The sequence below is a fragment of the Panthera pardus genome, unplaced genomic scaffold (genome assembly GCF_024362965.1).
Source record: "Panthera pardus isolate Hobbes unplaced genomic scaffold, ASM2436296v1 HiC_scaffold_8, whole genome shotgun sequence".
NCBI classification, from domain to species: Eukaryota; Metazoa; Chordata; class Mammalia; order Carnivora; family Felidae; genus Panthera; species Panthera pardus.
Genome location: NW_026527013.1, coordinates 9281243 through 9291348, shown reverse-complemented (window position 1 = coordinate 9291348; position 10106 = coordinate 9281243). Strand labels below are relative to the sequence as shown.

General features: G+C 57.9%; 2 protein-coding genes across 2 annotated transcripts; both read left to right on the top strand.

The window, feature by feature from the left end:
• The first annotated feature begins 3042 nt into the window (after positions 1-3042).
• On the top strand, positions 3043-6719 carry KLF1 (KLF transcription factor 1). The gene is made up of 3 exons (XM_019427545.2): positions 3043-3173; positions 3960-4821; positions 6036-6719. The coding sequence occupies exons 1-3, from the start codon at positions 3087-3089 to the stop codon at positions 6209-6211; spliced, it is 1125 nt and encodes a 374-aa protein (XP_019283090.2). The 5' UTR covers positions 3043-3086; the 3' UTR covers positions 6212-6719.
• Positions 6720-7345: 626 nt separating this feature from the next.
• DNASE2 (deoxyribonuclease 2, lysosomal) lies at positions 7346-9947 on the top strand. Its single transcript, XM_019427547.2, is given in 7 exon segments — positions 7346-7716; positions 7841-8018; positions 8108-8186; positions 8542-8706; positions 8796-8993; positions 9398-9738; positions 9741-9947. Coding segments are annotated over 7 exon segments (1098 nt in total). The 5' UTR covers positions 7346-7621; the 3' UTR covers positions 9783-9947.
• The last annotated feature ends 159 nt before the right edge of the window (positions 9948-10106 follow it).

Genomic DNA, 10106 nt, shown 5'->3' with positions numbered 1-10106 from the left:
AGCCACCCAGGCGCCCCTTGCCTTTAATATCCAACTAAAACAGTTTGAACCCTCCTGTTCACGGTGGAAGGTTCTCTCATTCTTCTAGTCACCTCCCTCCTCCTGCAGCCAGTGGCCTCTTCCTTCCCCAAAGCTCCCTGCCCTGGAGCTCGTGTGAGTGTTGGAGTTCTCTGATGCTCCGTGGTGTCAGAGGGTGACGTCAGTATACACAGCAGGAAACCCAAACTGAGGTTCAGGCCTTGCCACCTTGGGAAGTCCATCATTCCTCTTGGCCACATGCTCCTAGGGGACAAATGCTTTCAGCCAAATGCTCCCCTCTCTCTGGACCTTTACCTTCTTGCCTTGCGTTTTAGAGCCAGACATGCCTGTTTAGTGCCTCATCCAAGGAGATTTCTCTCCAAGAGACACTCTGCTTTCCAGGAAACCACTGTAATTCCAGCCATGTTGTTTACCGAAGTGAAATTCGCATGACATAAACGAACCATTTCAAAGTGTACAATTCAGCGACACCTAGCACATTCACCGTGTTGTGCAACCACCACCTCTATCTAGTTCCAGAACATTTCCATCGCCCCAAGGAGACCTTGGACCCATTAGCGGTCCTCCCCATTCCTCCCCCCTCTGCTCCTGGTAACCACTAATGTTTCTGTCTATATGGATTTGCCTGGATATTGCAGGGACTCTTTCGTGACTGGCTTCTTTCACTTAGGTTCATGCACATGAATATGCATTAGAACTTCATTCCTTTCATGGCTGAATAATATTTCATTGTATGGATGGACCACATTTTGTTTATCCATTCATGTGTTAATGGACATTTGGGTTGTTTCTACCTCTTAACTATTGTTAACTGATGCCGCCCGTGAACTCAGTGTACCAGTATTTGTTTGAATACCTGTTTTCAATTCTTTTGGGTCTATACCTAGGCGTGGAATTGCTGGCTCACATGGTAACGCTTGTTCAACTTTTTAAAAACTGTGTATTTATTTTTGAGAGAGAGAGACTGAGACAGAGAACAGGTGGGGGAGGGGCAAAGAGAGAGGGAGACACAGAATCCGAAGCAGGCTCCAGTCTCTGAGCTGTCAGCACAGAGCCCGACGCGGGGCGCGAACTCACAGACAGCGAGATCATGACCTGAGCCCAAGTCAGACACTTAACCGACTGAGCCACCCAGGCGCCCCTCAACTTTTTGATTGTTTAACTTTTTGAAGAATCGTCAAACTTTTCCACAGTAGCTGCGCCATTTTGCATTCCCACCAGCAGCTTACGGGGTCCCAATTTCTATAAATATGGCCATCCTACTGGGTGCATTGAGCTGGCTTTCATATTACTTGCTTCCCCCTCCCCTTGTGATACATGATCATTTTTTGCCTCTTGTGCAATGCGTTCATGATGCAGAAACTCTGATCGTGCGTCTGTGGCGATGTGTCTATGTCTGGCCCGGGTTGTGTGCTTTTCACTATCAGCATGTTCGACTTCATGTTGGTGCGGTTGTGTGTCTTTGACTGGGTGTGCCTGCGGGAGGCATTGGTAGCTGGGCAATTGTGTGACTCACTACAAACTGGGGCAGTGACAGGTGGCGTGAATACGTAAGGTTGCAGATTTTATATGATGCTGGGCATGATTGTGTCTGTGTCTGATGTTTAGCTGTGTGCGTTGCCACATCATTGTGTGTTTGTGAATGATTATGTGCCGGAGGGGGGGGTGTTTTATGCTTTTGTGTCTGGAGGTGGGGGTCGTGTAACTGAATCTTCTGTAGCTCTGTGAGAACGTATCCAAGGATATCTGTGTGTCCGTTCGGTTGTGGCAAAATCACGTCAATGCGATTGTGTGTTGTCGCGGTGTGTGAGTGCGTCAGCACCCGTCCGCGTGATTACGAATTCTGTGTCTAAGAGATTGTGTGACTACAACGTTGTGTAGCCAGTGTGGTGTATAGCTGTGGTTTGTGCCTGGGAATTGTGTGTCCGTGCGACGCACACACACACACACACACACTTACACATGCCACGGGACTAGACGGTCCGTGTGACGGAGGAACCAGGAATTTGTGTCACTATGGAATTGCACATTGTGTGTGCATATGATTGCCAGCTGCGTGTCTGTGACGCGTGTCTGTATCATCCACCCAGCCTCCCAGGACGCAACACCGGAGGTCCCTGGCGCACAACCTTGGATTCCTCCCCCATGTGGGGCAGGAACCAAACGTCAGCCAGGCCCAGAGCAGGGGGGTGGCTGTGAGGGCCTCCTGTAGTTCAGGTACTTGAGTGTCCCGTTTCACGCAGGAGGGGAGGTCATCTCCCCTGCCCCATCGCATCAGAGCAACGGTGGCTGCGGTGGCCCCGGCCTTCACACACCCTACGCCGTGCAGCACCACGGTGGGGGCGGGGGAGGGCACGGTAGACAGCGGCAGCTGTTTGTCAGGGGGTCCTCCTGGCACCGGGCTCGACCCTGGAAACTCACAATCCAGGCAATTTCAAACCAACCTAACCTGAAGCCCCAGCCCCCAACCCTCCTGCCCGTCGGGAACAGAGTTTGGCTCTTCTGGGCCCCCACCTGATAACAGCGTCCAACATCTGGGCCGTCTGATAATGCTCCGCTTGGCAAGGACTTCGTGCCAAATCCCGCCATCAGCAAGGTTACTGCTGTTTAGTGGGGAGGGGGAGAGCTACAAGGCCGTGGTCAGGGGGAAGGGGGTCTTGAAGCCCCTTCCCAGGATCCCCATTCTGTCTGTTATCCCCTCCTACAGGAAGGTAACTAAAAACAGACGCCCAAGTCTCTCTTTTTGTGGGGACTCGGTGCCTCACTTTACCCGACACCTGAACCCTCAACCTCAGAACCCCCAGCCCCTGAACACCTGACTTGGCTTTGGATACAGGGTCAGTCCTTAAGGCCCAGCCCCTAAGAAGGCTGAGATGAGGTCTGTTCCCCAGAAACGGTGACCCCCCGCCTTGCCTGCCTCTTATCAGGGACTGTAGCCAATCAGCTGAGGGCAGAGAAGAGCCCTCCAAGGGGCCATTGGTGTCTCAGAGCCCACGAGGCCACGGAGGGAGAGGAGGCCTGAGGCCCAGGGTGGGCACCAGCCGGCCATGGCCGCCGCTGAGACCGCCTTGCCCTCCATCAGCACGCTGACCACCCTGGGCCCCTTCCCGGACACACAGGAAGACTTTCTCAAGGTGGGGCCAGGCGGGGTGTAGGTGGGCTGGCTGGGGTCCTGGGCTGTGGCTAGAGCTTGTGGGGGGGGGTGGGTCTAGTCTGCATCTTGCTCTGAACCTTACCCAAGGCTGGGGGGTCCTCAGTCCAGGCCAAGGGTCTGAACCTTGTCTAAGAACCTATGTCCGTCATATAAAACTGAGGCTTGTAGGGGCACCTGAATGGTTCAGTCCGTAGAGCATGCAACTCTTGATCTCAGGTGGGTTCAAGCCCCACATTGGGTGTAGAGCTTACTTAAGGCACAAAAAACCTGAGGCTTGGAGCTGAAAACTGCAGGGGTCCACAGTGAGCCCACCCCAGATATCGGGGGGGGGGCAGCAAATGCATATAGGGAACATCCAAGTATTAATCTTGGGAATTAATTCTTCGGGGGGGGGGGACAGGGAAGGAGAGGGAGAGTGGGGAGGGTGGAACCGAGGCAAGGCCCCCCCTCCACCCCCAGCCTTCCATTCTTGTCTCTTCCACCCCTTCCCCCAAGCCTGAGTGTGGCTCCAGATAATGTCGGTCTTATCTTGGGTCTCCAGCCCCATCGACCTCTGTCCCTGGACTTGGGGGGCGGGGGGGGGGGGGCGCTAGAGCGAGTCTGCCCTGTAAGGGAGGGGGACAGACTGACATGACAGACAAGCAAACGAGACCCCTTTCCAGAGCCTCTGGCCAGTCTACCCCCACTAGGGCGTCGGGCCCCGTCCATCTCTGGGCAGGGTACCCTGATGTCCACCGAGCCTCACGCTACCGGCTCCCCTCCCCAGTGGTGGCGCTCTGAGGAGGTGCAGGACTTGGGTCCGGGTCCCCCTGATCCCACCGGGCTGCCCCTCCACGTGAGGCCGGAGTCGCAGGACGCGCCCAGGGAGGACGAAGACGACGAGAGGGACTCGGCTACCTCCTGGGATCTGGATCTCCTTCTCACCAATTTCCCGTGCCCGGAGCCGGGCGGCGCGCCCCAAACCTGCGCTTTGGCGCCGGGCGAGTGCCCCGCGGCGCAATTCCCGCTGCCGCCCCCGCAGCTGCCGCCGCAGCCGCAGCCGCCGCCACCCGAGACTCTTGGCTCGTATGTGGGCGGCTCGGGGCTGGTGGCTGGGTTCTTGGGTCCCGAGGAGCACCCGGGCTGGGCACGCCCGGCCCCCAGAGCCCCGGGCCCCGACGCCTTCGTGGGCTCCTCCCTGGGCCCGGTTCCCGAGCCCAAGGCACTGTCGCTGCAGCCGGTGTACCCGGGGCCAGGCGCGAGCTCCTCCGGCAGCTACTTCTCGAGGACCGGGCTTTCGGTGCCCACGGCGCCAGGCGCCCCCTACGGGCTGCTGTCCGGGTACCCAGCGCTGTACCCGGTCCCGCAGTACCAAGGGCACTTCCAGCTCTTCCGCGGGCTCCCAGCGCCTGCTCCCGGCCCCACCGCACCCCCCTCTTTCCTGAGTTGTCTGGGACCCGGGACGGCGGGTGCGGGACTCCGGGGGACCGCAGGAGACCCAGGGGGGATCGCGGAGGCCGCGCCATCCAAACGCAGCCGGCGATCGTGGGCGCGCAAGAGGCAGGCGGCGCACACATGCACTCACCCGGGCTGTGGCAAGAGTTACACCAAGAGCTCACACCTGAAGGCTCATCTGCGCACGCACACAGGTGAGGGAGCGGGCGCGGGGCTGGAGGATGAGCCTCGGGAGCAGAGAATGGCTTGGGGAGCTAGAAAACCCGAGCAAGTGGCGAGGCTAAAAGCGGAGCAAGGGGCAGGGCAGAGCAAGCTGGGAGCCGGCCTGGGACCTCAGGAGCCGGACAGGCAGCGGTGCGGGAGGCGGGCGGGGGCACAGAGACAACCAGGAAAACCTGAGGACCGTTTCAAGGAACTGATGACAGGTAAGACCTGGGCAGAGGACCGGCTAAGACGCAGAAAACCTGCCTAGAGGAGGGACTGCGGGGAGGTGACAAGCTTGGAATGCCAGCGGCGAGGTCAAAGACATCGGGTTCAGGTCTGGGGCAAGCGAAGAACGGAGTTAGGAGCCGGGACTATGAAAGGCCGGTTGCTCGGTACGAAGGCGGAGCCAGACCGTGGGGGCGTGGCTGGCACTCAGGGGCCGAGGCAGGGCCAGAGTCAGCTTCCGGTGCCTAGATGCAGAGGCCGACCCAGGAGGATAGAGACAATAGCTGGGAAAGAGGAGGGTGGGCACAGGAGGAGAAGCCAGGTCCAAGGATCCTAAAACGGGGGCAGGCCTGTGGAACAGAGGCTGCGGGGAGGAGAAAGGGAGTGGCCTCGGTTTAAGAGTCCGCGCAGAGGGTAGGGCCAACTGTACATTCCTGGGCGGGGACTCAGAGAGAGGAGCCAGGAGGAGCCTAGGGAGAGAATAACCCTCCTGCACAGGGCCTGGATTTCAAGACTCAAGGGCCAAGGCCAGGGGTAGAACTGGGCCAACAGCTGGAAGGTCCCCTGGCACAAGGTGGGGCTGGAACATAGGGAGCAGGGCCAAAGGACGAAGGCGAGGATGGCTTTAGGACTCAGGGGCATGGTAACATGACGCAGGAAACGAGGCCAGAGAGGTAGGGGACACGACTTGGGTCCAGGAAGCGAAAATGGGTTTGGCGCCAACTGCAGGTACAGAGGAAGGGTCGGGGTCACAGAGGCTGGACCTGGGTGCAGAATCAGGGCCGTCCCCTGGGAGTGAGAAGGGCCCTCCCCTGAGAGGGAGAGCCTCCTTACATCTTGCGCCCTAAGGCGCCTCACTTGCCTCACCCTAGTACCGGGCCAAGGCTGAGCAAAGGAGTGGGGCCAAATGCAGAGGCAGACCCGGGGGCGGGGGCGGGGGGGCAGTAGTGCTCACGGCTTCCTCGCCCCAACCCCCCAGGAGAGAAGCCCTACGCCTGCACGTGGGACGGCTGTGGCTGGAGGTTCGCGCGCTCAGACGAACTGACCCGCCACTACCGGAAGCACACCGGACAGCGCCCCTTCCGGTGCCAGCTCTGCCCGCGCGCTTTTTCGCGCTCCGACCACCTGGCCTTGCACATGAAGCGTCATCTTTGAGCCCTGCCCCAACACTTGGACCTTCCTGGGGATTGGGGATGGAACAAGAGCAGATCCACGCAGGGTGGTTTTCCCTCGGATGGACCCTCTCCCGGATTCGCAGTCCCACAGATCCACCCAAAGATCAAGGACTGGCCCATAGACAGACCCGTGGGAGCCTCCAGCCAAAACTCCCACACGTCCTCCGCCACAGGGAGCCACACAGAGACATCCAGTGGTCACACAAACACAACGAGACAACCCTCCAAATAAATGGTCTCGGTTGGACACTCAGACACTTCGGACAGAGAGACAGACCCTCAGAGAGCTGGACCCTCAGACCAGTTTACAAGACGCCCTGGGCAGTGGGAGTTAGGGGTTGTGGGGTGAGGCTTCCCAGAGACCCTGGGCCTAGCAGGGGACTTCACATCGTGACTAATGAAGCTCTGCATAGTGCCTGGATCTGCTGTGAATGGTTATGGGTCCTGTACCAATGCCCTTCCCAGATAAAGGTTCAGCGTTGGCCTGACTTTGTGGGTTTTGGGTGCTGGAAGACGGGAGGAAGCTGTATCCTCAGGGGTGACATTGGGGGCCGTACACACCTTCACACCCTCATCTCCTAAACTTCAGCGATCCTTCTTGGCACTGTAGGCTTTGCCGCCCCTCACCACCACACCCCAAGATCAGGCTACATCGCCTTTATCTCCTCCCTTGAGCCCCAGTTATATTCACTGGGACCGTCTCCCGCTGTTTAAGAGCCCCTCGGCCCGGTCCCGGAGTCTCAGCACCCTTCACCCAGACAGGATCCAATGTAATTCTTTGACTAGCTCAGGGGACCCCGGGAGAACATGTGGAATGAAAAGAGAGAGGATCAGGAGCACAAGCGCCCCTTAAAAGAGCAAAGGTCACAAGAGTTGGACCTCAGATTGTAAAGCAAGAGAGGAAAAAATCCAAATTTGCGGCTAACCCAGGAGCCGGGGAAGGAATGGGGTCCTGGCGGAAGAGTGTGGTTTGAGACTAGCCCGAGGAGAAAGAGACGGAGGCGGGGCCTAGCGGAGGGATGTGAGCCATGATTGGCCAGGAGAAGAGTCGGAGGCGGGACTCGGGAAACCACCTGGCCACCGGGGGCGTGGCCTGAGCCGAGGCAGCAGGGGTAGCGTATCTCGGGTTGAGTGCGCCGGAAGCGGGAAGCGGCCAGGGGCGCCTGAGGGGAGTGACCTTCAGAAAGGAAGCACCGCCCCCGGAGCGCCCCTAATTGACTTTCAAATCTCTGCTTCTCATTTGGTGGGCGGAGTCTCCATCCTCCTGAGGTCCTGGCTGGAGTTCCCAGGCTGTTTGGGGAAGTGAAATTTGCCTAGGGACCGGCCCGGCCCAGCTCGTGACCTGGTGCCCCGTGGTCCCAACGCAGATTCCTCGACCCAAGCAATCGCCATGACCACGCTGACCTCGCTGCTTCTGGCCGCGCTGCTGTGGGTCCCTGTAAGGACCCTGACCTGCTACGGGGACTCGGGGCAGCCTGTGGACTGGTACGAGTGCGCAGGCGCCGACCCTCTCCCGGGGTTGGCCTGGGGGTTGCTGCACACCTGGGTGAATGAAGCCTGGAGTTTCCTCTTTTCCTCCCTCCATTACTGTCCATTCCTCAACTTCAAGGTTCGTCGTCTACAAGCTGCCGGCCGAGAGCGGGCCCGGGGATGCGGCGCAGAGCGGTCTGCGATACAAGTACATGGATAAGGACTCCGGGGGCTGGCGCGATGGCGCGGGGCCCATCAACAGTTCGGCGGGGGCCGTGGGCCGCAGCCTCCTGCCGCTGTACCGGAACACCAGCCAGGTGAAGGGGCTCCTGGGCTGGACCTGGGATGGGACTCCAGGGCCCGAACTGGGGGAGAAACTTCACGTTGCCCCGTCCATCTCCCCCAGCTCGCCTTCTTGCTATACAACGACCAGCCACCTAACTCCAGTAGGGCTCAGGACTTTTCCAGTCGGGGACACACAAAGGGTGAGGCCCGGATTGGGGCTGGGGAAGAGCTCTGGTTTTCCCATGCATTTTCCCCAACCCCTAACCTAACCCCTAACCTCTGATCTAACCAGAGGGGGGGCGGGGGGCGGTGCTCTGTCAGACTCTGGACCTTTGCTTCCTCATTTTATATTAACATGGTCTTTCTTTTTGACTATGAGAATTGACAGCTGCGGAAAGTGAGCTAGCTCAGCAGTGATCTCCACACTGCCCACACCTTCTCCAGGCCCCCCCCCCCCAAAAAAAAAAAAAAAAAAAAACTGAGGCTGCTCCTGGTGGTACATGTGTTTGTTGGGATGCCTTAAACAGTCCTCCTGAACCCTATCTTCTGGTTTAGGTGTGCTGCTCCTGGACCAAGAAGGGGGCTTCTGGCTGGTCCACAGCGTTCCTCGCTTCCCTCCACCTGCCTTCTCTGCTGCATACAGCTGGCCTCCCAACGCCCAACTCTATGGGCAGACCCTGCTTTGTGTGTCTTTTCCCCTCACCGAATTCTCGAAGATTGGTGAGTGTGGACAGGGAGGCAAAGTGAATCCCTGATTCCCAGGCCAGAATGTGGAATAGTCCCTCATTTTCTCCACCTTTGCCCTCCAGGCAGACAGCTGACCTACACCTACCCCCTAGTGTACGACCACAAGCTAGATGAGGCCTTCGCTCAGCAAGTCCCCAGCCTGGAGAAGGTGGTCAATGGCCAGCATGTTCTCCGAGGCCCCTGGAACAGCAGTGCAACACTCACATCCAAGGCAGGGGACACCTTCCAGAGCTTTGCCAAATTTGGAAAATTTGGAGATGGTGAGTCCGGAGATGGAGGGTTGCCAAACTCTTTTTCTGCAGAGGGGCTGTCTAGCGTGTCCATGGCTGAGGGCAAGTCAGGAATAGGGACTAGGACTCTTTGGGAGCCACAATCAAATGTTGGTAGACAACCAACAGACCTGGTTCACATATTGGTGTCTGGCTATGTGGTGTGTGATTTAACCAGAGCCTCAGTTTAACCCATATGAGAAATGGGGATACTGATAAAGGATTGTTACAAATGAAGCAATGCACATAAAGCATTTGGTAAGGGCTATAACTTTTAATGTTATAATTCCCTGGGTTTCCAGGAATCGACAACTGAGGAAACTGAGCTCAGAGAGGGGAGATTGGCCCTAGCAATGACCCTGACCCTGTCCATGCCCTTTTTCCGTCCTCCACAGACCTGTACTCTGGCTGGTTGGCAGAAGCCCTTGGCAGTAACCTGCAGGTCCAATTCTGGCAAAACTCTCATGGCATCCTACCCTCCAACTGCTCCAGGGCCCAGCATGTGCTGGATGTGACTCAGATAGCTTTCCCTGGGCCAGCTGGGCCAACCTTCAGTGCCACAGAAGACCACTCCAAGTGGTGTGTAACCCCAGAGGGGCCCTGGGCCTGTGTGGGTGACATGAATCGGAACATCAGAGAGGAGCACCGGGGTGGGGGCACGCTGTGTGCCCGGCTGCCGGCCCTCTGGAAGGCCTTCCAGCCTCTGGTGAAGGCCTGGAAGCCCTGCAGAGAGAACAGAACCTTCTTTCCGGGAAGCCCAGTAGAGCATGTAAGAGCTAAGGCTCAGGAGCCAGTTGGGACCTGAGTCTGAACCCCAGTTCAATGCCTTCCTAACTGTGTGACCTTAATTATGTGCCTTAACCTTTGACTCAGTCTACTCATCTGCAAACTGAGAGTCACAATACCTGACTCAGGACTGTCGAGAAATAAAAAGAAATTGGCGGATGGGGCTGTTAACTTTTTTTTGTCTTCCAGTGGACGCTGGGACTCCAAACCACCCTGCAGCCCTTCTCTCCCTGAAGGTCGGGGGGCAGCTGGCACATAAGTGAGACCCGAAGTGGGACCACAAGGACGGGTCCACCCAAGACTCGCCTCTCCTCTTTT